At 34.2% G+C, this 26,014-nt stretch overlaps 2 protein-coding genes across 2 annotated transcripts in view; one reads left to right on the top strand and one right to left on the bottom strand.

Moving 5' to 3' along the window:
• The first annotated feature begins 10,032 nt into the window (after positions 1 to 10,032).
• The window catches only part of LOC145319641 (uncharacterized), a 98,214-nt gene continuing 82,232 nt past the window's right edge, over positions 10,033 to 26,014 (top strand). The window contains exons 1-6 of the mRNA XM_080161912.1: positions 10,033 to 10,162; positions 11,004 to 11,067; positions 18,057 to 18,117; positions 19,087 to 19,168; positions 20,058 to 20,114; positions 21,297 to 21,399. Coding sequence (XP_080018038.1) covers positions 10,055 to 10,162; positions 11,004 to 11,067; positions 18,057 to 18,117; positions 19,087 to 19,168; positions 20,058 to 20,114; positions 21,297 to 21,399 — 475 coding nt within the window. The 5' untranslated portion in view covers positions 10,033 to 10,054. The remainder of the gene's footprint in view (positions 10,163 to 11,003; positions 11,068 to 18,056; positions 18,118 to 19,086; positions 19,169 to 20,057; positions 20,115 to 21,296; positions 21,400 to 26,014) is intronic.
• LOC145320360 (uncharacterized) lies at positions 13,421 to 14,862 on the bottom strand. Its single transcript, XM_080162776.1, has 2 exons — positions 14,766 to 14,862; positions 13,421 to 14,066 (listed from the first exon to the last, which is right to left on the bottom strand). Exons 1-2 carry the CDS (start codon positions 14,826 to 14,828, stop codon positions 13,626 to 13,628), a joined length of 504 nt encoding a protein of 167 aa, XP_080018902.1. The 5' UTR covers positions 14,829 to 14,862; the 3' UTR covers positions 13,421 to 13,625.

Here is a 26,014-nt window from a genome sequence, read left to right as displayed (position 1 = left end):
TCATAGGTCGGCTTAATGTATGTTAAATTTTTAAAAATGGGTATTTCAATCATTAATGGATTTTAAGTCAATAATCTAATTGTGATATGAAGGTTTTAGGCTATTTTGACTACGCATTTAGTGGGAATAATACTAAATCATGAAGATTATTAAAGTCCCTCAACAGATTATGACGTCATAAATAATATAATCAATGAGAGACCAGCATAATTTTTACCATCGGTCAATTACAGTGTATACTGGCCTCTTATTGGCTATTTTATATCATTACGTCATATTCTGTTGAGTGACTTAATCATCTTCCGAAATCATCTTATATCAAATACAGGTGTAATAACTTCATTATACAGGAAAAATGTTTTTCTCGTATTCATTCGAATCCGGTGGATAGGAACCGGTTCTCATCCATACGAAAAAACTATGTCTAGCATCGTATTATATCCAGTTTTCTACGAATATAGAAATGTATAATCATAAGATTTTTAGCCGGTGCCTCCAGATAGACCTTGTTCTATTCCATCAGATATTAGTCAGTTTCGAAGTCATACTGAAAATTAATTTAATACTAAATGTTTATTAGGTGTAGATTAGGGTTAAGCCGGATATCCGGCCATTTTCAATATCCGGCCGGATACCGGATATTGAAACTATCCAGACACTTGATATCCGGCAGATTTTTAATGCCGAAAATCCGGTTATCCGGCTGGATATCCGGTAATTTGCCGAATATCGAACGTAGGCCATATATCCGACCGGAATCGGATATCCGGCATTATAAATCTGCCAGATATCAGGTGTCCGGTATCAGGCCAAATAAATATCCGTCCCTACCCTAGTGTAGATCACTGAAATGTCTAACTTGCATTGTAGATACTTTGAAGCTTACTGATATCAACTCTAAAAAGGCCCAGAGGCGGGCTACAGAAATCATTTACAGAGCTGAATAGAGTTCATACAATATTACCAGCAATCTAAATAGATAAGACAATTGTCGATAAATTGATGTACATCCCCAATGATGACACACAAAATTACCCCTTCTATAAATTAAAATTAGTAGTTGAGACGTTTAAATAGTCAACTTAACCCTTTACAGTCGGGCCCCTTGCCGCACCTTAATCAGTCGGGGGGGGGGGGGGGGCGTTCAACGCCCCCCCTTATTATCTCAGTTCCTATTATAGCTAGAGGGCTAAATTTTTTTGTGCAAGTCCCCTGTTTGATAATGAATTTCCGACCTTTTATAAGTCTAAGTCAATTTTCGCTTCCTTTACCCTTTTATTTAACAACCTTTGTTTTTAGGTCCTTTTTTACTTAAAAATTTCAAACGGCTGTAATTTTCTTATTTTTGAAGCTAGAAGAAAAATTTTTTTCCAGAAAATGTTTATCTTTATGTAAATTTTACATTAGAAATATCAAAATATAAATTTCAGCGGCCGCAGCTGTACTTGGCAGCTGCCAGCCGCCGCAGTCGGCGGTCGGCGGGAAAACGGCGGCGGATCTTCATGAAATTTTAATACGTTATGTCGACATGTAAGAAAAGCTTAAGTTTAAAATTTGAAGTCTCTAAGACAAAAATTGCGGCCACAGGAGCCTTTTAAAGATTTCTGGAGACCTGGAGGATCAGGACCTGCAGGATCATACCTGGAACCTGAAAGTGACTTGAACACCTGTATTTTATATAAGGATGTACTACTAGAGGATTTTTTAGTATTTTGGTATAATAAAATGCTTTGTTTTAGTCAAAAAAATATTTTTGCTCTTTACCTGGATGACCGGGCCAGGTTTGCTGGCATCCTGTGCCCGCCAGGATGGAGATATTCAAAAAATTCCAACTCTCAGTTATGTGTCATACCCATACTTACAAAGTCAAGCAGTTTGGGCTCTTCATCTTTCACACACAGAAAATGAGATAGAAAAAACCGGATGGGGGGGCGTTCAACGCCCCCCCCCCCCCGACCGTTAAGGGTTAATAAACCAATCAAAATTCAGTAAAACTCCCCAAAGTTGTTAAGCCGACAAATAAGAAAACATTACTGTAAAACTTTGGGAACTAGTGTAGTAAACAGCCCATTGTCCCCCCTCTCTCTCTCTGCAATAAAACAAATAAGTTTACAGTAAGGATAAAAAAGAGAAAATTACTTATATATTTAAGACTCAATTTTTAATTAATTAGCTTTTTCTCACTTTTAAGTGTATTGTATGAGAAGTGGAGTTTGTCTATGCCATGACTTAGAAAAAGATAGCTAGTGAGAGAGAGAGAGAGAAAGAGAGAGAGAGAGAGAGGGAGATAGAGAGAGAGAGAAAGAGAGAGAGAGAGAGAGAGAGAGAGAGAGAGAGAGAGAGAGAGAGAGAGAGAGAGAGAGAAAGAGAGAGAATGAGAGAGAAAGAAAGAGAACTAAGGAGATAAAAAGAGAGAGACAGAGAGAGAGAGAGAGACAGAGACAAAGAGAGAGAGAGAGAGAGAGAGAAAGAGAGAGACAGAGAGAGAGAATGAGAGAGAAAGAAAGAGAACTACGGAGATAAAGAGAAAGAGGCAGAGAGAGAGAGAGAGAAAGAGAGAGAATGAGAGAGAAAGAAAGAGAACTACGGAGATAAAGAGAGAAAGGTTAAACTAGATCAATTAATTACTGAATCTATCTTTTATTTATAAATAATAAATTAATATGTATGAAGCAAAAGATCTCAGAAACCACCATCCCATATTTTTAATAAAACGAAAAAAAATTATTGCTTCTATCCTATTATAAAAGTAGCTTGTTTTTTGTCTATTTGTATATTTCCTTTTATTTAGCGAACCTACTGTATAATTCACTTTGTCTTCTTATCGTCTGTGGAAAACGTGATTTTCTCAGCTGCTACTCAAGATAGAATGTTGAATTTTTGTATGAAGATTTCTGATACAAATGAGTATTTAAGCTAATTAAGAAACAAGGATGACAACATCCATAAGCAGTGACGCATAAAATCACGGATGGACAAACGGACAAAGTGATTTAAAGATAATAATAATAATTAAAAATGAGACATAAAAGTATAGAATATAGAAATTTGCGTAACATTTTCATATTTATCTCATATAGGAATAAATGTAATAAGTATAGATGTATAACCCAGACAACTACCTGGCCCCCTAGATTGAGGACCTTTTTCGTCTGCTAGCAAAGTGCATTGCTTTTTTGTAGCTACTCGGCTTTGTTAATATTTATAATTCAAAGACCCAATACCCAAAGTCGACATAGGGTCGTATAGACGTTATTTAACCCCTTCCCCCTATATTGTTTTACTCTAATGGTATAGCAGTAAGGATGACAACATCCATAAAAGCGAAGCTCTGAAACGGTAGGACCAACGAACATTGACACTTGTAGATTGTCAGAACTGAAAAATAAATGAATAAATGCCGAAACAATAAATGTTGAAAAACTGAACAAATACAGGATAATGTTTAAGGACATACTTACGTTTTTAGGACTTGATTATAGAGATGCTTTACTTATAACATTGTACTTTTTTGTCCTAATAATCCGAATTCCAAAAATCAGACCAATTGGATAAATTTATCGTAAAAAAGTTAATATTTAACATGTTTAAGATGATGTACTAAAATTCTGGTAACGATTATAGAGTTGCTACGTTTTCTGAACCTTACCTAGCTACTACAGGAATCACCATACAAAGTTTGAAATTGATAGGACAATTCTAACATGCCTAAATTAACGAAAACAGCTATCCGTTACAGATGGACGTACATATAGACGTACGGACCGACCCTAATTATAGAAAAGCTTCGCTTTTAAAAATGCTTGAATCCCTCAGTCTTTGATAACTCTAATATCAAGCATAATAAACATTCCCTGTCTTATCTTTCATAACAAAAATACTAACATAATATAATAAACTAGCGGCTTCGCTCCTAGCCTTTGCTAGGGGCTTTGCTCCAAGAGGTGCACCCACTATTTTCGAACAAATCTAAAAGAAAAAAATGGGGGGGATTTACTTGTTTTTTTGGGGGGGTTAGGGGTGTCCCATCCCCCAAGAAAATAGCCTAAAACCACCACAGAACCAGTGGGTATATTCCCTGAATAGTAGAATCCGTTCGGTTCAGTGGTTAGCGAGATTTCAAGAAACAGACAGACGGACAGACAGAAAGACGGACAGACCGAAAGATGGACAGACAGACAGACGGGCAGACCGTGTTATGCGGCATAAGAAGGCCTATAAATGAACTGAAAAAGACAAGATCCAATGATGTTCAGGGAATGTTTTTAAAGTTTTGAGCAAGCACAATCTATATGTTCCGACGTTTGGTCGTTAGCAGCCTTGTTAGTTCATAGATTTTTAGATAATTAAGTAGTGGGACAAAGTGACTAAAAAATCAGCCATGTGACGTCATAAAAATGCGGGAGATGAGAGGAGAAGTGGGAAAGAAACCCCCTTAAAAAAGAGATGGATAATCCCTCATTTTTATAACGGCACATGGCTGATTTTTGAGTCACTTTGTCCCACTACGATAATCGATACCAGGAACATTTTTCCGTGAACTGCACTAGATCCAAATTTTATAATACAAAGAAGAACGATGTTTGTTTGTGAACACAGTAATAGTGTCTGACTGATTATGACGTAACAAAAAAAATTAGCCAATGAGAGGCCGTTATTGGCCAATGGTAGAATTTATAGTGGCCTCTCATTGGCTAATTTTTTTTGTTACGTCATAATCAGTCAGACACTATTACTGTGTTCTTTGTTTGTCTGTATGTTTGTTTGTAGTGAAGGATCTCGCTAACCGCTGAACCGATCAGGTTATCCCTTACAGGGTAGCTTCTCTTAGGTCCCTGGAAGGTTTATAATTTTTTTCTTAGGGGGTGGGACACCCCTAACCATCCCCCCCCCAAAAAAAAAAAATGAAACATACCCCCCCAAAATTTTTTTTTTTGATTTTCTTTAAAATCTAAAACACGAAAAATTAGTTTGATAAAACCTCTTGGGGCAAAGCTCCTAGAGGCTAGGGGTGAAGCCGCTAGTTTATTATAAATTGACTATCAATGGTAATAAATCTTAAGTTGATAACAAATAAAGCTATACACTTTTTATGAATACAAAATGAAAAATTAATTCACACTTTTTATTATACTAGCAGCTGCGCTCCAAGCATCTAGGAGCTCTGTATTTAAAGGAGTAAGGAAATTAGTAAAATAGCCTAAAACTATCCAGGAACCTATAAGAAGCTTCCATAAAACAGAGAACTCAATAGGTACAGTAGTTATCGAAATCTTAAGCTACAGACAAAAAGCTTACTACTTTATATAATAGGATTTAATTAAAATTTTAAAACTGCTCTATAATAACCTTCCTTACTCCTTGTCTTAACAACTTTCGGGACTTTTCCTGAAATTTGATTGGTTGGTTCATTAAATTGAGTGTTTTAAGCGTTCCAAGTGCTCATTGTAATCTATTTAAGGGTTGATTTTGTGTATCATTATTAGGCTATTGTCTTATCGGCTATTGTCTTATTCGACTATTGTCTTATCCCTTTAGATCCCCCCTTGTACCAAAGATTTTTTAAAAGGTTTGGGCGTTTAGGTAGATCTATTTAACTATCTTTGTCGAAACTTTTCTACTTAGTATTGTACACTAAAAATGGGGTAGTCTTGTATATCGTAATATGGGGTATACATCAAATTATCATTCATTATCTTATCCATCCCTCAAGAATTTTGAGTATAAGTAAGACTAGAGGTACAAGAAAGAGGTGTAAAATGCAGAGATGAAAAGACATTAGGCTGTTTTTTACACTAGTCCCGTAAGTTTCATAATCACGTTTTCTTAACAACTTTAGTAACTTTTTGGAATTATGATTGGTTGTTACATAAAGTATTCAAACCTTTCAACCACTAATTATAATCTACAGAGGGTAATTTTGTGTATTATATTTATCTTTGGGATGTATATCTTTTGTTGAGCATTTTAAAATTTCTTAATTTATACTAATTTGCTTTAAGATAGACATATTATTTAAATAATCCCCTTTACAGACATATTCACAGTGATCATAAGGAATAAGACAATCCTTATAATAAAGTAACAGGATGTCTGTTTGTGTGTACCGAAGGATCTCGCTAACCGCTGAACCGATCGGGTTCTCCTTAACAAAGTAGCTTCTCATAGGTCCCGGGAAGGTTTATAACTATTTGGGGGGAGGGTACCACCACCCTCCTAAGAGCAATCACACGCACAAAAAAAATACGTATAGAGACTTGAACGTAACATAGATAGGTAACACATCATTTTAAAAAACATTTAAAGTGCCACTAGACGCCTCTACTAGGGGCGTAACCGCTAGTGTAAGATAAATTGATGTACATCTCCAATTATGATAATCAAATTATATTCTAATTAATGGTTTCACAGATTTTGACCTGCTTGAATGTATAACCCAATCAAGAGTAGTAAAATTCCCCAAAGTTTTCAAGCTAATAATGTGCTTATAAAACTTTGGGTACCAGTATACATACATACATAGGTAGAAAGAGAAAGTAGGGAAAGCTTTGGGGCGTGTTAACAGCTTATTTCTTGGGATACAAATTAGTAAAAATTATTTAAATACGTGTATAGATTTTATGGGGTAATTTCACTTCATTTTATTAGTTTCAAAAGATAAATATAAAATTTGGGTTGGAATATTTTTTTCTCTTTGGAGTATAGGGGTACTCTCCCCTAAAAATAAATCGAAATATTCCACGAACCTAAACAAAAGTATTCCTTAGGTAATAGTTATTTCTCGCATCGTATTATAAACGGCTTTCCGCGGATATAGAATGTACAATTATAAGATTAAACCAGTTTTTTAGCCCCGAGGTGCCGAAGGCACTTGCTAAAAAAACTGGTTTTAATCTTATGATTGTACATTTTTATATTCGTAGAAAGCTGGATATAATACGATGCTAGACATAATTTTTTCGTATGGATGAGAACCGGTTCCTATCCACCGGATTCGAATGAATACGAGAAATAAATATTATTGGTTAAAAAACAGTTAAAAAAATCTAGTTTAAAATGAACCAAATAAAAGTTCCTAAAGTTTTAGATAAACAAATAAGGCAACGTGATATTAAAACTTTGAGTACCAGTGTAATTTACAAACAGCATACATATCTATGTTCCTTCTTACTTGTAAATGTTTATACTTAGTTGTTTGAATGTAAACATTATGTGTTTGTAAATGTGTGTGTGTGTGTATGTGTGTGTAAACGTGTGTGTGTATTTGTGTGTGTGTGTAGGTTTGTGTGTGTATGTGTGCGTGTGTATGTGTGTGTGTTTGTGTGTATGGATGTGTATGTGTGTGTGTATGTATACAATGTAGCGTGACGGAGAGACAGCCAGTGTGTGTGTGTGTGTGTGTGTGTGTGTGTGTATTTAAACAGACAGGTTGACCCATATCCAATGACTGCACATTCCCCCCGTCACCGTGGAAAAAAGCACGGCAAAATGGAATTTATATAAAAAAAAGGATAAATACAAATTATTAATTGCGTTTTAATACTACCTCCAGGGGCTGCTGTTAGTCAATGACACTGTAATGTCATACTAACATTCAAAAATTGAAATATCTCCTTTTGAACACAGTAATAGTGTCTGACTGATTATGACGTAACAAAAAAAAATTAGCCAATGAGAGGCCGTTATTGACCAATGGTAAAATTTATAGTGGCCTCTCATTGGCTATTTTTTTTTGTTACGTCATAATCAGTCAGACACTATTACTGTGTTCCTCCTTTTCTGTCAAAAAACAACCAACCTTATGATTTTACTACATTTGTCCTTAGGTCATGTTTATGGTAAAGAGTTGTGCCTGTTTAAGAGCTAAGATATTCCCACAACACTTACTGTCTTTGCAGAAGTAGGCTCCAATTTAACGTCTTTGGTATGAATTTAATGTCTTAATGGATAAGACAATGGTGGGTGAATTTATAACAGGGAGGGAGGGGACATTGGGCTGTTTAATATACTGGTCCCTAAAGTTTTATATTAAAGTTTTCTTATTAATTGGCTAAAAAATTGGGGACTTTGGTGTAGCTAGTAAAAGTGGCTGACTCAGATTATGACTTAAAAAAAAATTAACCAATGAGAGGCAACTATAAATTTTACCATTGGTCAATTATAGTGTATACTGGCCTCTAATTGGATATTTTTTTTGACGTCATAATCTGATTCAGCCACTTTTACTAGCTTCGACTTTGGCCTTTGATTGTTTTTTTAGGTTGAGTGTCAAAACGTTTCAACCACTAGTTTTAATCTACAGAAGGGGTAATTTTGTGTATTATCATTGAGGAAGTACATTTATTAAATGACTATTGGGATCTACGGTAAAATAATGCTGGTAACGAATATTGCCAAAAATTTATGAATTTTAAAGGCTGCTAGCTGCCAAACGGCTGAATGTACAGATCATACCCGCACACCATTTTAAGCGGTATAAGAAGGCCTACAAATAATCTGCAATAGCCAAGATCCAATGATGCACAGGGAAAGCTTCACTGAAGAAAAAACGCGTAAAATAGGCCTTTTTCGCGCATTTCTCTGCACTGCAAGATAATTATGCATTATTGATTTCTGGCTATTCCAGATTATTTGTAGGCCTTCTTATGATGCTTAAAACAGTGTGCGGATATGATCTGTACGTTCAGCCGTTTGGCAGCTAGCAGCCTTTACAATTCATAGATTTTTAACAATATTCGTTACCAGCAATATTTTACCGTGAACTGCAGTAGATCCGACTATTGTCTTATCCCTTTTGATCCCTGAACTTATATACATACTCAATGATGATAATAGTTATTTCTCGCATTGTATTATAAACAGCTTTCCGCGGATATAGAATGTACAATTATAAGATTAAAACCAGTTTTTTAGCCCCGAGGTGCCGAAGGGTACATTTTTATATTCGTAGAAAGCTGGATATAATACGATGCTAGACATAGTTTTTTCGTATTGATGAGAACCGGTTCCTATCCACCGGATTCGAATGAATACGAGAAACAAAATTCTACCTTCTGTAGATCAAAGTATTGGTTATTGGTTGAAAAATTTAGACACCCATCTAAATTTGACACATTTTAATAAATACGAGAACGCGTGTTTTTTTTTTAAAAATCCGCTGAATTTTTACTGTGAATTTCTCCGGTTACTTATTACACATACTTATATTGCTTCTGCGGTTTCTTATGTAAATTTATGCATAAATAACATTAGAATTACAGTAATTTTCATCCTTAAGAGTGTTGTGATTATAGAAATTATATAATTGAGGAACCATACTGCCTATAGCAACATGTTAATCCTTGCTTTTCAATAAACACAAGCGGTCAACTATATAATAAAAATATTTAAGTTAATATCTAGTGATTCTAATAATAGAGTAGCTGCGCTACTTAAAGAGGTAGTTGAATGAAGTGCATTTCAACCCAGTATTTTTTTCCTATTCTATGATATTCTATAAATGTATTTATAAAAAAAAAGTTATTTTCATCATGTAGTTTTAAAATATAAAGACTTGAAAATTATTTTTGATGGTTACTTCTGTTTATATTTAATACTGATGAAAACCGGTTATATTCTTTTTGCTGAAATGGTAAAATAAATCTTTTTTTGTTGACATTTTTGGTGTATTTCAAAAACTGTCTGATAAAAGTTTCTATATCTCTTGCTAACCCACAATTCTCATATTTAAAAAAAACTACTCGATAAATGCACTTCATGCAACTATACGTTTAGTGTACGTTGATAGAAATATAATGTGATTAAAGTTAAAAGTGAGGCATTGAGGGAAATTTCTCAGGAAGGGAGAGGACATCAGACTGTAAATTCCAATGGTACCCAAAGTTTTGTAATCCTATTCGTTGTATCAAAAAGTTTGGGGATTTTTATGGGTTGGTTCCAAGTTAGTATAATCCAAACTTTTAACCAACAAAGTTAATACCGAAAAAGTTATTTTGTTTGTTTTGATTGGGGATTTGTGTCAATTTATTGTCCATTGTCTTATCCCTTAAAGAAAATGTTTAAATTTTGCCGAGAGGAGGTTGATTCTGAAAGTGGGGAGAGGTCACTGTGGTTAAACATTTTTGAGACTCCCGAAGATGAGTCCTCGCTTCGATCAGTTAAGGTAAAACTAATTAGACCTCTAGGGGCACTTTAGAAAAAGGGTTAAGGGAGATGGACGAACCTTCACTTTAAAAAAGAAAAAGTAAAGAAAGTTTGAAAATCGTTACCAGAAAACCCTTAACATACATTCCTTTAAAATATTTGATATTTTTTACATTTTTGGCAAAATTTTTATATAATACTAGCGGAATCGCCCCTAGCCTCTAGGGGCTTTGCCCCAAGAGGTTTAATCAATCTAATTTTTCGTATTTTAGATTTTAAAATAAAAGATAAAATAAACATCTTAGTTGTGGGCGGGAATTTTTTTTTTTTTTTTGGGGGGGGGGGAGACGAGGGGTTGTTAAGTTGATTCCCCTTTTATAATTTTTTTTAAAAGAAAGGAAAATTGGGGGGGATTTTTCATTTTTTGGGGGGTTGGGGGTGTCCAACCCCCCCAAAAAATAGCTTAAAACCACCACAGGACCAGTAGGTATATTCCCTGAAGAGTATAGCTGAGATCTTAAGCTTCAGACAGACACACAGACGGACAGACAGACAGACAGACAGACACACAGACATAGTACTACTTTGTATTATAGATGATTTCTAGTACAACCAATTACTAAATTATAAGCAATACCTCTCTATAATATTCTTAAAATGTAAGTATGTCCTTATACAGTATCCTGTATTTAAGAGCTTATGCAACAAATTATACATATACAAATTTGTCTAGATTTATTAATTTATTAATATTCTTCTTTTTTAGTTTTGACACTCTACAAGTAATAATGTCCGTTTGTCCTTTCAGATAATTTTAGAGCTTAGCTTTTATGTTTGTTTTGATCCTTGCTATGTTATAGGGAGTGAGCTGGAGGCCTGGGAATTGCAACTTGGTGATCACAATACCCCACGCCGGAACTATAGGTATGTAGGGTTGGGCCGGATACTTTTTAGGCCGGATACTGGTTACCGGATATCCGGCTCATTTCTAATACCGGATATTCGGTTCCGGCCGGATATCTGGCCAAGGTTCGAAATCCGGCAAATTACCGGATATCCGGCAAATTACCGGATATCCGGCCAGATAACTGCATATCCGGATAGTTTTAATATCCAGTATCCAGCCGGATATTGAAAATGGCCGGATATCCGGCCAAACCGGATATCTGGCCCAACCCTAGTATTTGGTAGCCACGATTAGCTTATACGAGAACTTATTTTGGTGTATCTCTAAACTAAATCTTGCTTAATAATGTGCATATTTGTATAGTCAAACATTCGTTGGACAACCAACTCTTTGATTGAACGACATTTGTCTGAAAGAACTTACTTATCAGGATAATGTTGTGCCTGTTTTAGGCCAATGCATTCACTCTACTCTATTACTATTTATGTCGCGCACCTTATATAGCAGACGTAGGTATCATCATGTTTAAAGTCTCTAGTATGATGCGAGTGGACTCATATTAATAGAATTGAAGTTGCCAATAGTGTTACTTTAATAGTATAAATATTAAGCTATAAAAATTGGAAATAATTTTAATGAATATAATAGATTTGAAATCTGCATGAAATTTTAAAAATTCGTTTTTTGTATAATTCTTTATCTATAAGCGCAAATACAAATTAAGTTAAATAATTTTGACATCTGTGATTGGTGGATTGAAAACAATCTGCTCCCTGATTGGAGAAGCTTAAGTGACGTACATCATTCAACCAATTAGAGCGCAGGTAGTTTCCAATCCACCTATCCTATTTGTCAAAATTTATTAACTTAAATTGGATTTGCGCTTTTAAATAATGAATTATATAAAAAACGAATTTTTAAAAAAATCCTTAAAATTTTATGCAGATTTCAAATCTATTATATTCATTAAAATTCTTTCCAATTTTTATAGCTTAATAAATATACAGGGATTGTGGGGACAATGAGCTGTTTCTTACACTAGTCCCCAAAGTTTAATTCGTTGGCTTATCAACTTTGGGGACTTTTATTGAATTTTTATTGGTTGATATATTTAGTTTAGTGTCCAAACGTTTCAACCACTAATTAAAGTGTAATTAAAGTGTTGGTTGTCTGATGGGTGTTACTTAAGTTAATACCCAAGGCAATTAACGCCATAGTTATATCATAAAGTTTTTTTGGGGTCATGTGAAGGAGACGAAGTTGCGGGTTTTGTCATGTATTCACAGTAGCTTTTCCAGCCCGTGCGGGGGGCTCTAACCCTGCGGAGCAATCACCTAACCTAACCTAAAATAACCTTTTAAAAGCTACTGTGAAAATACGACGAAACCCGCAACTTCGTATCATTCACATGACCCTGTTTTTTATTCAAAGCAAAGTTCATTCGTATGCAATAATAAATTCAGGCATGTTAAAATTTCCTTATACGTACAAATTCTAACTGATCATGGTGATTCCTGTGTAAGTTTGGTATGATTTAGAAAGCGTAGTTACTCTAGATTATTACAAGAAATTCCGTTTGTCCATTTACAACATTATGCTTTTTATTGCAAGTTTTTTAATGGAAGTTTTTAACTGCTGAAAGACTGCCACAAGAAGACCCAATACCCCAAATTTTAAGCCTTCAGCTTCAATAACAGAAAAGTTCTAAGTATTTTAAAATGGCATTTTATGTACTATGAAAATTTTGAAAGATTTCCATTGCTCATAATAGAAATTACAATATTAAATTATGTCGCCTAGACACAAAACTGGTTGCTGGTAACTGATTACATTTTTACAATAAAAAAAACACATTTCATAGTCAAATATCTAAAAAAAATTCGGTTTAATTTGTGTTTGTAAGCATTAAATCATAGCAGAAACTAATGAAACTAATACAAGCTTAGCTGTGATTGGTTGTTGAGCTGATTCAGCCTTCTGATTGGCTGGAAATGCTACAGTATTCTCGGGACAATGCAAGTTGAACTAAATTTTTTTAATGTTTTTGACTATAAAAACTGATTATTTTTATTTTAAAAATATAATTAGTTTCTGGCAACCTAAATTTATAACAAAAATAAGCTCATAATTTTGTTTCTAGGCTACTTAGTTTAATTTCAAAATTTCTAACATAAGCAATGAAAATCTTTCAAAATTTTCATTGTAAATAAAATGCCTACAACTTTTTTGTTAATAAAGCTGAAGGCTTCAAATTTGGGGTATTGGGTCTACTTAGGGCGGTCTTTCAGCAGTTATATCGATGTATTTCTTGCAGGCTTCCTTTCAATACATACATCTAACGACTCTAAGGTTAAAAAAAACTATAATCAATTTGCATAGAAAAATACATTTATTATCAAAATTTAGCACAAGCATGCAAAGCATTATAATTATGATTTAAAAATCCTGTATCTTATTGTATTGTAGACAATTTTTCACGAATAATAAAATGATATAAAAAAACTGTTACCAGCTTTGTTGCCTTTTGGGGTTGGGCTTTTACAATTCACGAAAAGTTGCCTATAATACGACGTTTTTAGTAACGATTACAACTTTTACTACCACGGTTGGCTGCTGGGGTTTTTACGTTTTTTCTTCCCCGATTATTAGTCTGTTTTTCTCTCATTGCAGTCTCCAACTTGTTGATTTTTTCATTTTTTTCATTAACCCAGTTATTTCTCCTGCTGATAGCAACATCTCTCTCTGATACACTTCTCTTTAGTTTAGTTATTTCATTATCTTTAAATGCAATTGTACCTTTGAGTGAGGCAATATATTCATCTTTATTGCAAATCTGATTGCTAAGTCTAGCAACAGTGGCCTTATGTTGTTCTACGGTACTTTGAAGTTTGGATATTTCTTCAGATTTGCTGTCAATAGTTGCTATCAGGCTTTTGACTGTTTCAGTGTTTTCTCGTCTGATTTCAGTAATTGTGTTCTCAAGATTCTTTTCTTTTTCTGTTTTGATTGCATCATCCTAAACAATGAAATATTATTTTCCAAAGTATATTCAAAAAGACACATTTTGGGTATAGTCCCTTTCGTTGCAACGCACCTTAAGGGGCGATTCTTTGTATTTTTCACACTAGCTTTTCTCCTATTTCTAGCCCATGCGGGAGGCTCTACCCCTGCGGGGCCAATTGCCTAACCCTGTGGGGGCAATCGTCTAACCCAATATAACCTAACCTAACCTAAAATAACCTATAAAAAGCCATTTTAAAAATACGACGAATCGCCCCTTAAGGGGCGTTGCCACGGGAGGGACTATTCCCCACGTTTTCTTTCTGTAAGGCAATAAGATTCCATTTTTGTCCTTTGTTTAACAGATCTATAGTATAAATGTATATACAGATAACTACTTCCCTTCTTTTTTCAATGCCCTTGTTCGTCTGCTACCAAATTATTTGCTGCTACTTGGCTGAATTAATACACACCAATCAAGATTTATTAAAAGTTTTACTAAAGAAACAAGAAGCAGCTTATAGTGCCTATTAAAGTAACGTCATTCAATAAAAAGGACCAGTATATATTTTACCATTGGACAATATGAAAGTCTACGGGCCTATCACTGGTCATTTGTATTGTATGACGTAATTTTATATTGAACACTATAAGCTGCTTCAATAAACAAGAATATCTTGCAGTCAAATGTCCCCTCCCTCCCTGTATTTTTTACCTTGAAACAACAGAAGCAAGTTTTGAATGAATCAAGACAACCAGACAGTTTACCTGGGTCCATTTTTAAAAGGATGATTTAGTTAATATTCATTTCTGCAATAACAAGGATTACAACATCCATAAAAGAGAAGCACTGAAACGGTAGGACAAACGAACATTATCACTTGTATGTGTCAGAACTGAATAATCAGAGCTTGATCTTTAAATCGTTTTTATGGTGCTCTGAATCGGGGCGATTCAGAGGTGAACCGTAGGTGCGCTGTGATAGTGAGCCACAGCGCACCTATAAAACATTGATTTTTAAAAGATTTTCGGCGCGGTGTTGTTAAATCGCTTGCGACACTCAATCAAATATTGATCCGCGCCAGTACAACTTTATTACTAAAGCTGTGTCAGTAAGGTATTTTATATAAAATGCCGTGTCAGTATGGTATTTTATATAAAACATTAACATATAATTTATTTTAAAAATAACTATAAAAATGTTTTCACAATAGTTTTGCAATAAAATATTAAAGTAATTAAAAAAAAATATTTATTTATTAAATAAATCACCCCGATTTGGGCGGCAATGCCACTCACCGAGTACCGTGCCACTGGCTGCGCCAAATCGCCCATGCAAATTCGAATTAAAGATTGGTATTAATAATTTGATAGTGCGCTGAATGAATCGCTCCGGTTTAGATCACCTGTAAACGATTTAAAGTTCAAGCTCAGAATATATAAGTATTAGAGTCGAAGCAAAATTGTAAGTAATTTTGTTGAAAAACTGCTTGATACATGATAATGTTCATGGACATACTTAAATTTTTAGGACTTGATAATAGAGTGGCTTCTCTTATAATTTTGTACTTTGTTTTCCCAGGAATCAGTATACCAAATCAGATCAAACGGATAATTAGATTACATAGAAATTTGTTGTTAAAAAAAGTAGAAAAATCAACATGTTTGAAATGGACATATACTGACTTTCTGGTAACGATAATAGATTTGCTCCTTTTTTTAAATCTTACCTAACTTATACAAGAATTATCATACAAAATTTGAAATCAAGAGCACAATTATAGCATGCCTAGATTAACGAAAGAACTATCTGTTACAGATGTTTTAAAAAGAAATTTACCAACAACTACTTTAAAGATAAAGAAATAACACATCCCTTTCTATATAAAAACCCTTCTTTATCTCTCAATTAAACAGGGAGGGAGGGGACATTGGACTGTTTATTACACTAGTCCAGTTTTATAATAAAGTTTTCTTATTAGTTAGCTTAACAACTTTGGGGACTTTTATTGAATTTTGATTGGTTGGTCAATTAAATTAAGTGTCCTAAAGTTTCAATCACTAATTGTAATATACAGAAAGGGTAATTTTGTGTATCATCATTAGGTATGTACATCAATTCATCGTCCATTGTCTAATCCCTTTATATCCCTGCAAATTAAACATAAGGAAAATAGATAAATAAAAAAAGAAATTATGGAATACGACTTTCTATATATCAATTTTCTACTATATCTATAATACAAAGTAGAACGATGTCTGTCTGTCCGTCTGTCTGTCTGTCCCTTAAGATCTCGGTAACCACTGAACCGATCGGATTCTACTCTTCAGGGTATCTACCTATTGGTCCTGTGGTGGTTTTAAGCTATTTTCTTGGGGGGTGGGACACCTCCAACCCCCCCAAAAACCAAAAAAAAAAAACCCCATTTTTTTTTTATTTTTATTTTTTTTTTAAGGAGATTTCCATGGTCCTTTACGATTTTCGCCATAATTTTTTTTTCATCACCTCTTGGGGCAAAGCCCCTAGAGGCTAGGGGCGAAGCCGCTAGTTTTAAATAACGGACTAGCGGATTTGCCCCTAGCCTCTAGGGTCTTTGCCCCAAGAGGTTTGATCAACCTAATTTTTCGTATTTAAAATTTTTTTTTTTAGTTTTAAAAAGATTTTTTTGTATTTGGGAGGGGGTATTTTCATTTTTTTTTGGGGGGGGGATGTCCTAACCTCCAAGAAAATAGTTATGAACCTTCCCAGGACCTATGAGAATCTACCCTGTAAAGGAGAGCCCGATCGGTTCAACGGTTAGTTAGATCCTTTTTTATAAACAAACAAACAGACAGACAGACAGACATCGTTCTACTTTGTAATATAACTGTATTTTTAATACCATACGATAAATAGGTATTTCCTTCTCTAAAATGATGTTTAGAAATACTTATATGTCTTTTTCGTCCTTGAAAAAGTACAAATACTTGACAATTGAATAAATGGTAATAAATCCCTTTTTTAAAAGCAAATCTAGTCTTTAATTCACTTTGTATGTCCATTCGCCAGTTTGTCAGTCCGTAGAGCTTATGATTTTCTTGGCTGCTATTTAAGATAAACATCTACAATTTTTAGTTTTCATAACCTGTCCGCATCTAGTCTATACATTATTATCTTTACCATCTGTAAGTCCTTAATCTATAATGTCTGTCTGTTTGTCTGTTTGTTTGTCTGTCTATCTGTTTGTTTGTCTGTCTGTCTGTTTGTTTGTAGCGAAGGATCTCGCTAACCGCTTAACCGATCGGGTTCTCCTTTACAGGGTAGCTTCTCATAGGTCCCGGGAAGGTTTATAACTATTTTCTTGGGGGGTGGGACACCCCTAACCCCCCAAAAATACCCCCCCAAAAAAATTTTACAAATTTTTTTAAAAATCTAAAACACAAAAAATTAGTTTGATAAAACCTCTTGGGGCAAAGCCCCTAGAGGCTAGGGGCGAAGCCGCTAGTACTTTAAAAGACACTAGAGGCCTCTAGGGGCACTTGAGGAGGGGGGAATAGAATTGGATAACCCAATTTCTTAATTTAGATTTTGAAAGAAAAAGTAAAAAAAAATTTAATTATAGTTAAAAATGAAATTGAAAAAAAATTGGGGGGGGGAATTTTTTTTTTAGGGCGATTTATATTGGGGGGGGTAGTGGTACCCTCCCCCGAGATATTTATAAACCTTCCTGGGACCTGTGAGAAGCTACCCTGTTAAGGAGAACCTAATCGTTTAAGCGGTTAGCGAGATCCTTCATTACAAACAGACAAACAAACTGTCAGTCAGACAGACAGACATCGTTCTACTTTGTATTATAGAAAGATAGGTTTTCTGATTCTTTAATTTATTTTTACATAAATGTACGCTTTAAAAGGAAGGATGAGAGGAGAAGTGGAGAAGGAAACTCCTACAAAAAGAGATGGATTTAGACGTATTTTAATGACGTCACACATAACACTTTCCGTAACTCCTTGTTTTATTTTATAGGATCTGACACCACAGGTTCTGGACATATCTATTGCGAATCTGGAAACATCATTAAAACAAGGTAAATCATTAAATTTTGCAAATTCAGTTATGTCTAGGGAGAGAGGGGACTGTAAATTTTACACTGGTACCCAAAGATTAATAACAATGTTTTCTTGGCTTTAAAATTTTGGGTACTTTTCTTAAAAGGTGATTAGTTAGTAGTCTAAGCGTTACAACCAATATTTATTATCTACAGGAAGGGTGACTTTGTTTACATCTTTGGGTATGTACATAAATTTTCGTTCATTGTCTTATACCTCTAAATCCCTTGTAATAATTAAAGAGATGTTTTATTATACCATATCATAATATGAATCCTCACAATATGACCATTTTTGTTTTATAATTGGAACTGCAGAACATTCTATCAAAACTTACACAAGAGATGCTTTTATTATACCTTATCATACCATGAATCCTCATTATGACCACTTTTGTTTGTAGAACATTCTTTCAAAACTTACACAAGAGATGCTTTTATTATTCCATATCATAATATGAATCCTCATTCTGACCACTTTTGTTTTATAATTGGAACTGCAGAACATTCTATCAAAACTTACACAAGAGATGCTTTTATTATACCTTATCATACCATGAATCCTCATTATGACCACTTTTGTTTTAGAATTGGAACTGTAGGGCACCCAATCAAAACTTACACAAGAGATGCTTTTATTATACCATATCATAATATGAATCCTCACTATATGACCACTTTTGTTTAGAATTGGAACCTCAGAACATGCTAACAAAACTTAAATAAGAGATGCTTTTATTATACCTTATCATAACATGAATCCTCATTATGGCAGCTTTTATTTAAAAATTGAAACCACAGAGCATCCTATGAAACTTACACAATAGATGCTTTTTTATTCCTTATTATTTCAGGAATCCTCATTAATACCACTTTTGCTTTAGAATTGGTTGCTTTTATTATACCATATCATAATATGAATTCTTATTCTGACCACTTTTGTTTTAGAATCGGAACTGCAGAGCACCCAATCAAAACTTACACAAGAGATGCCGGAACTGATATCATTGGAGAACAAATTTCACAAAGGAATTCATTTATTTGAAACTGGCGGCTGAGTCCCAAGCATTGGTTGTTTAAAGAAAACGAAATTGTTACCTAAACAGTCAGAATTCCTCTTCCTTTGTCCTAAATAACTGAGCAGTTCTGAGCAATATTGAAAATATCGTATTATAGCCAGTTTTCTATGTAAATCCTACAATTCATAACAGTTTTGTTAACCTTGGCATTCGGCCCCAACAGGGCTAACAAAACTGATTGTAATACAATGCGATAAAAAATCTTCCTTATTCTTAAAAATTCATCCCTTATAGGGAGAACTCAATATCGGTTCACTCATTATCAAGATCTTTTCGGACAATCAAACTAAATTCTTACTACTTTTTAAAAAGTACAATCTATAATACAAAGTAGAAAGATGTCTGTTTGTCTATTTGTAGCGAAGGATCTCGCTAACCGCTGAACTGATCGGGTTCTCCTTTACAGGGTAGCTTCTCATAGGTACCGGGAAGGTTTATAACTATTTTCTTGGGGGTGGGACACCCTCAACCCCCCCAAAAAATGAAAAATACCCTTCCAAATACCAAAAAAATTCTTTTTAAAACTAAACCCCCCTCCCGATTTTTTTTTCTTTTTAAAACTGAAATTAAAATAGTGGGGTCGACTAACCCCCCCCCCCCCACCAAAAAAAAAGAAATCCCACCCCCCGAATTTTTTATTTTTATTTTAAATCTAAAATACAAAAAATTAGTCTGATTAAACCTTTCGGGGCAAATCCCCTAGAGGCTAGATGCGAAGCCGATAGTTCTTATTCAAAGTAACAGAGATACTTGTCAATGTGTTTATTTGTCTGTTTGATTTGTTAAGCTCTAGTTGTTATGGAAGTCGTCATACTTGTTTTAAAATGATGGATATCAAGGTTGGTTGAGTCTGGATTGCGTCCTCATATCATAGAATGTCATTTCCATCGCAGTAAGGTAAACTTTTAATTTTTGCCTCCAAAAAATGACGTCATACAATAAAATGACCAATGATAGGCCAGTATAGATTGTAAAATTTATACTGGCCTCTCATAGGCCTTTTCATTGTATGACGTCATTTTTTTGGCGGGACTTTAGGCAGTCTCATTTTTTTATTAATATTTAAAAATATTTTTATGAAATCCCTTTATACTGGCGTTTTAGCCCTAGGCAGGGACAAGGGAATGATATTCTGACAAACAACTATAAAGGAATATATATCCCCTCAACCCTCTTTCCCATTCCCTCCCCTTCTTTCCCACCCTTCTTCACTTTCATGACAAAAACAAACTATATCACCTAAAAGGTTTCGTGATTATTTTTAGAATTGATGGTTAGACTGGCTACCCCTGGCCCTAGGATCTAGGAGCACTGAATTTAAAGGGGAAGGAACTCGAAATAGAATAGTGCTCTAAAATTATTCAATTTAAAAATAAACAGTTTAAAACCACTCCAGGACCAATATAAAGATTCCCTAAGAAAGATATCTTTATAGGTTCAGTGGTAAATTAAAATCTTACTACTTTGTATAATAGAATTAACCTTTTCCAACCTATAATATAATTGTTACATATATATGCTTTTATTCTTTGCAGATAATTTTTTTTTGCTGTTCTCAGAGATCTTTAAGACAAAGGATGATAAATTGATATACATCCTCAATGATTACCCAATCACCACTCCTTCAGATTATTGGTTAAAATGTTATGACACTGCTAATTTTAATCAATCAAGTAAAGGAGATAATGTGTTTATAAAACTTTGAGTACCTAAGTAAATTACAAGCCAATTTCACCTCCCTGCCTGGATTTTTTTAATTGACCAATATTCATGTTTAACAAGGAAAAAGGGGCTAGAAATTATACTGGTACCCAAAATTTTACAAACACAAGTCTTAAAAACTTTGGACATTTTTATGAAATATTGATTGTTGGATAATTTTTCAATAATAATCATAATCTTTAGATAATTTTCTTTAGCATTACTAGGGGAGTACATCAAATTATCACCTATTGTCTTATCCCTTATTATCCCTGCTGTTTAGGTTGAGTGTAACCGCAGTGTTGAGGAGATAGCTGTTGACACTGTGGGACAAGAACCTGAGGAAATGTCTTATCCCTTAATATCCCTGATGTTTAGGTTGAGTGTAACCGCAGTGTTGAGGAGATAGCTGTTGACACTGTTGGACAAGAAGCTGAAGAGATACTCAACACATTTCATAACTATACTGCCATGGCAATAGGTAAATTAGGGATCTTAAGGGAAATTGGTGGAAAAGTTTGGACACTATGGGACAAGAAGCTGAAGAGATACTCAACACATTTCATAACTATACTGCCATGGCAATAGGTAAATTAGGGATCTTAAGGGAAATTGGTGGAAAAGTTTGGACACTATGGGACAAGAAGCTGAAGAGATACTCAACACATTTCATAACTATACTGCCATGGCAATAGGTAAATTAGGTATCTTAAGGGAAATTGGTGGAAAAGTTTGAACACTATGGGACAAGAAGCTGAAGAGATACTCAACACATTTCATAACTATACTGCCATGGCAATAGGTAAGTTAGGTATCTTAAGGGAAATTGGTGGAAAAGTTTGGACACTATGGGACAAGAAGCTGAAGAGATACTCAACACATTTCATAACTATACTGCAATGGCAATAGGTAAATTAGGGATCTTAAGGGCAATTGGTGGAAAAGTTTGGACACTATGGGACAAGAAGCTGAGGAAATACTCAACACATTTTATAACTATACTGCCATGGCAATAGGTAAATTAGGGAACTGTGGAAAAGTTTGGACCCTTTTAGTTTGTAACCAAACAAATGAAATTCATGTAAAGTACACAAAGTATTATTTGAGACAACAGTCTAAAAATTTTGGGTACCAGTGAAATTTACAGTCCAATGTCCCCGTACTGTCTTATATCTTTAATGGAAGCCGAGAAAATCAGGTGTTCCCTTAGTCTTAGACACAGAGATAGACATAAAGACATTCTGTAACTTTTATATAATAAATGGAGACGTACGGACAAATAGACAAAGTTAGTTAAAGAGTAGCTCCGTTACTAAAATATTTTTTTATGATTTAGTTTTAAAATAGTTTAAACAAATGCTATTTTAAAGTCAAGAAAGCATAAATTGCTAGAACTTAAAAATCATTACGTTTACAAGAAATAAGTGAGGGAGGGGACATTGGACTGTTTATTACACTAGTCCCCAAAGTTTTAAAATCGCGTTTTTATATTGTTGGCTTAACTTTGGGGACTTTAATTGATTTTTATTTTGTTCGGTCATTTAGTTGAATGTCCAAAAGTTTCAACCACTAATCTACAGATGGGGTAATTTTGAGTATCATAATTGGGGATGTCCATCAATTTATCGGCCATTGTCTTATCCTTTTATATTCCTGAAGAGAGATGCAACTGCAGCTTAATATAGATTTTACCCTAGACAATCAGCACACAAAAACTCTACTGATATTGACTAATGAACAGATTGAGATCTTCACTTTAGGAAAGCTTCACATAGGTCCTAGGATGGTTTTTGGCTATTTTAGTTTTAGATTTAAGGTCTTGTTATGGCTTCATGCTATTTTACTTAGCCCATAGATGCTAGTAGGGCAGCATCTAGCAATAAATATATCAACATATATTAAATTTAATTAAAATTTATACTGGCCAATCATTGGTTATTTGTATTGTATGACGTCATTTTTTTATAGGCTTCGACATTCATATCAGTAAAGCTAATAAAAATATTATGGTCAGCCATGTATTTTTTAAATATGTCTGCATTTTTTGTTTTCTTCTATTATGAAACTTTTAAACAATAAACAATTTCTATTTTCAGGGATTTAGTAGATTTTAAAAAAATATTATGTCTTGCAGTCAGATATTTTAGTTTTTCCATTCCATTCCAACCAACCTCCTAATTGCAATTAATATACATATGTGTGGTATCTCCCCTTACTTTCCCAGCTATAGAGTAGCTTCGCTTTCCAGCTCTAAGCCCATATCGTTGATTTCCCCTTAAAGGATGGGCGGAGCCGTGTATTAAAACTCCCAATAAGATTTATTTGTTTGTGTATCTTTATTATGGTTGTAACTGTATATGTTGATATTGACCGTTTCCCAAATGCAGGGAAGAGACTAGTATTGCCTAATTATCATGTTTATGTTGTATATATTTGCCATGTAATGCTGATTTAATATGTATCCCTAATTCCATGCTATTGATTCTATCATGTAATATAGTTAGTACTCTCAGGACGTTATTCCAATAAACAACATTCAATCCTGCTTTGAATTATATTGCGAGGCTTCTCTATCATTGAAGGTTGCCGTACGTCTGCTTACACCCTCGTAATTCCGGACTCCAGAGGCTGATACACCCGGCCTCTACCACATATGTACTAGCAAATGCACCCCTAACATTTGGGGACTTGGTATTCAAAGTGTAAGGGAAAACTAGCCAAAAAAACCATCCCAAGGACCTATATAAAGCATTCCTATAATGGAGAACTCAATCGGTTCAGTAATGATTATACTTGTATCCAAAGTTGTAAAAAGACACCAGTATTTTTTTTATTAAATATTATTGATTTGCTGTTAAAAAACATTTTGTTTACCATAATTAGAATCTATATCAATTTTTCGTCCATTGTCTTACCCCTTAAAATCCCTGGATTTTTCTTTGTTTATTTGTGCAACTAATGCACTCAGGCCTACACCCAAACAAAGGTGTCCCCTCACATCCACATAAGAAAAAGGGAAAGAGAAAATGTAATCTATAATACAAAGTAGAACGATGTCTGTCTGTCTGTCCGTCTGTCCCTTAAGATCTCGGTAACCACTGAACCGATCGGATTCTACTCTTCTGGGAATATACCTACTAGTCCTGTGGTGGTTTTTTTCTTGCGTAGGTACCTATTTCCACAATTTATTTTATTTAAAATTAGTGGTTGAAATTATGAAAATTCAACTTTATTAAACACAATCAAAATTCAAAAGTCCCCAAAGATGTTAAGCCAACAAAAATGTTATAATAGAACTTTGGAGACTAGTGCAATAAACAGCCCATTGTCCCCTACTCTCTGATTTTCTTGTCTATTGGACCTAGAATTATCTATTATAGCTGAAAGGACAAAAAACTATATAAAACAAATTTTTAAAATAACAGTATAGTCTTTGTAGGTTAAAATGCCTCAGATATAAATCACTAATGTGGACTTTTAAAAATGGATAAATAAATTAAATGTATATAGTGTAATATCGAGAAAATTTGGGTATAGTCCCTTTCGTAACATCGCACCTTATGGGGCGATTCTTTGTATTTTTCAGAGTAGCTTTTCTCCTATTTCTAGCCCCTGCGAGGGGCTCTAACCCTGCGAGGTCAATTACCTAACCCTGTGGGGCAATCACCTAACCCAATATAACCTAACCTAACCTAAAATAACCTATAAGAAGCCATTTTAAAAATACGACGAATCGCCCCATGTGGGGAAATGTTACGAAAGGGACTATTCCCGAAAATTGTTCCGTTTAAAATCACGAAACCTTTCTAAATTTTGATGTTTTTTTATATTTGTTGAAACATCATATTTTTTACACAGACTAAAAAGTTTTGGTGATTCCCATGTCATCGAATTTTGTTTGAAAATATAGCGAAAAACTATGTGAACTTATGTGAAAAACTTTTTTGTTAGCGATTAAAATTAGCGAAACAGAAAAAATCACGAATGGACAAACATATAAAGTAAGTAACACAGCACATGTTCAGTGGTCATAAAAGAATAAATAATAGAAAATCACATAAATAGATATAAATGTCTTTTTTATTATACTTCTTGAATAAACACAAAATTTCAACAGCATTCAATTACATTATCGAATTGTCTTGCGAATTGACGGACAGACAGTCATAGTTAATTCTAAAGTAGCTTCGAACCAAAACAATACTTTATGTTTAAACTAGCGGCTACGATATTTTTTTCTAGGGTGATTTCTCCTAAGGGAGGGTGGTGGTACCCTCCCCCAAAACAGTTGTAAATCTTCCAGAACCTTTGAGAAGCTAACCTGTAAAAGAGAACCATATAGGTTCAGTGGTTAGCGGGATCCTTCGTTACACACACACAAACAATCACATGTCCTGTGACTTTATTATAAGGATAAAAAGCGTTTTCATATATAAGAAGAAAACTTTATTGATTCGCTTAATATTGTTGTATTTCATTCATGTTTTTGGAGAAAAATTTAAAATTTTTCTAGATAGACTGAGTTTTTAAATTTTAAGTTAAAATATCATGGATGATGGGAAAATATAATAAGAAAAAAAATATTTTTAGAAAATAAAGTGAATTAAATTAAAGGGTCGACTAATTCCCTGCTCTAAAGTGCACATAGATACCTCTAGGCGCGTAGCTGCAAGTGATTAAAATATAATTTGATGATTTAAGAAATTTGTCCATCCATGCTAAAAAGACTGCTTTAAGCGATAAGACAGTAGGTGATAAATTGATGTACGACCCCAAAGATAATATAGAAAAAGTTTACCCTTCTGTGGATTTAAACTATTAGTTGAAACGTTTGTACCCTCAACTAAATGTACAAAGTATCCAAGGTTATAAAACCTTGGGTACCAGTGTAAATTACAGTCCAATGTCCCCTCCCTCCCTGCAACTAGGCAAACTTCAGCGGAACTGCAATGTTGCGTCATTTTTAAATCTGGTTCCACGACAATTATATCAGACTATTGTCACAGTAGAGTTTGTGCCTCATCTTGCCTGCTAAAGTTCTGTTATACAGCTGTAACAGCATGACTTTGGAAACCGCCTTCAACAAAACTCTAACA

This window comes from Acartia tonsa, chromosome 5 (genome assembly GCF_053477335.1).
Source record: "Acartia tonsa isolate MP-2025a chromosome 5, ASM5347733v1, whole genome shotgun sequence".
Classification (NCBI taxonomy): Eukaryota; Metazoa; Arthropoda; class Copepoda; order Calanoida; family Acartiidae; genus Acartia; species Acartia tonsa.
The sequence above is the reverse complement of the archived record's forward strand: the minus strand, read 5'-3'. Positions and strand labels throughout refer to the sequence as shown.

What these genes read in the sequence shown, in the direction of transcription:
- LOC145320360 (XM_080162776.1), bottom strand. Translation starts at nt 14,828, where the DNA reads ATGGACCCAGGTAAACTGTCTGGTTGTCTTGATTCATTCAAAACTTGC. An exon ending in CTTGCTTCTGTTGTTTCAAG is followed by an intron (nt 14,067 to 14,765) that starts GTAAAAAATACA and finishes TTCATTGTTTAG; the next exon opens with GATGATGCAATCAAAACAGA.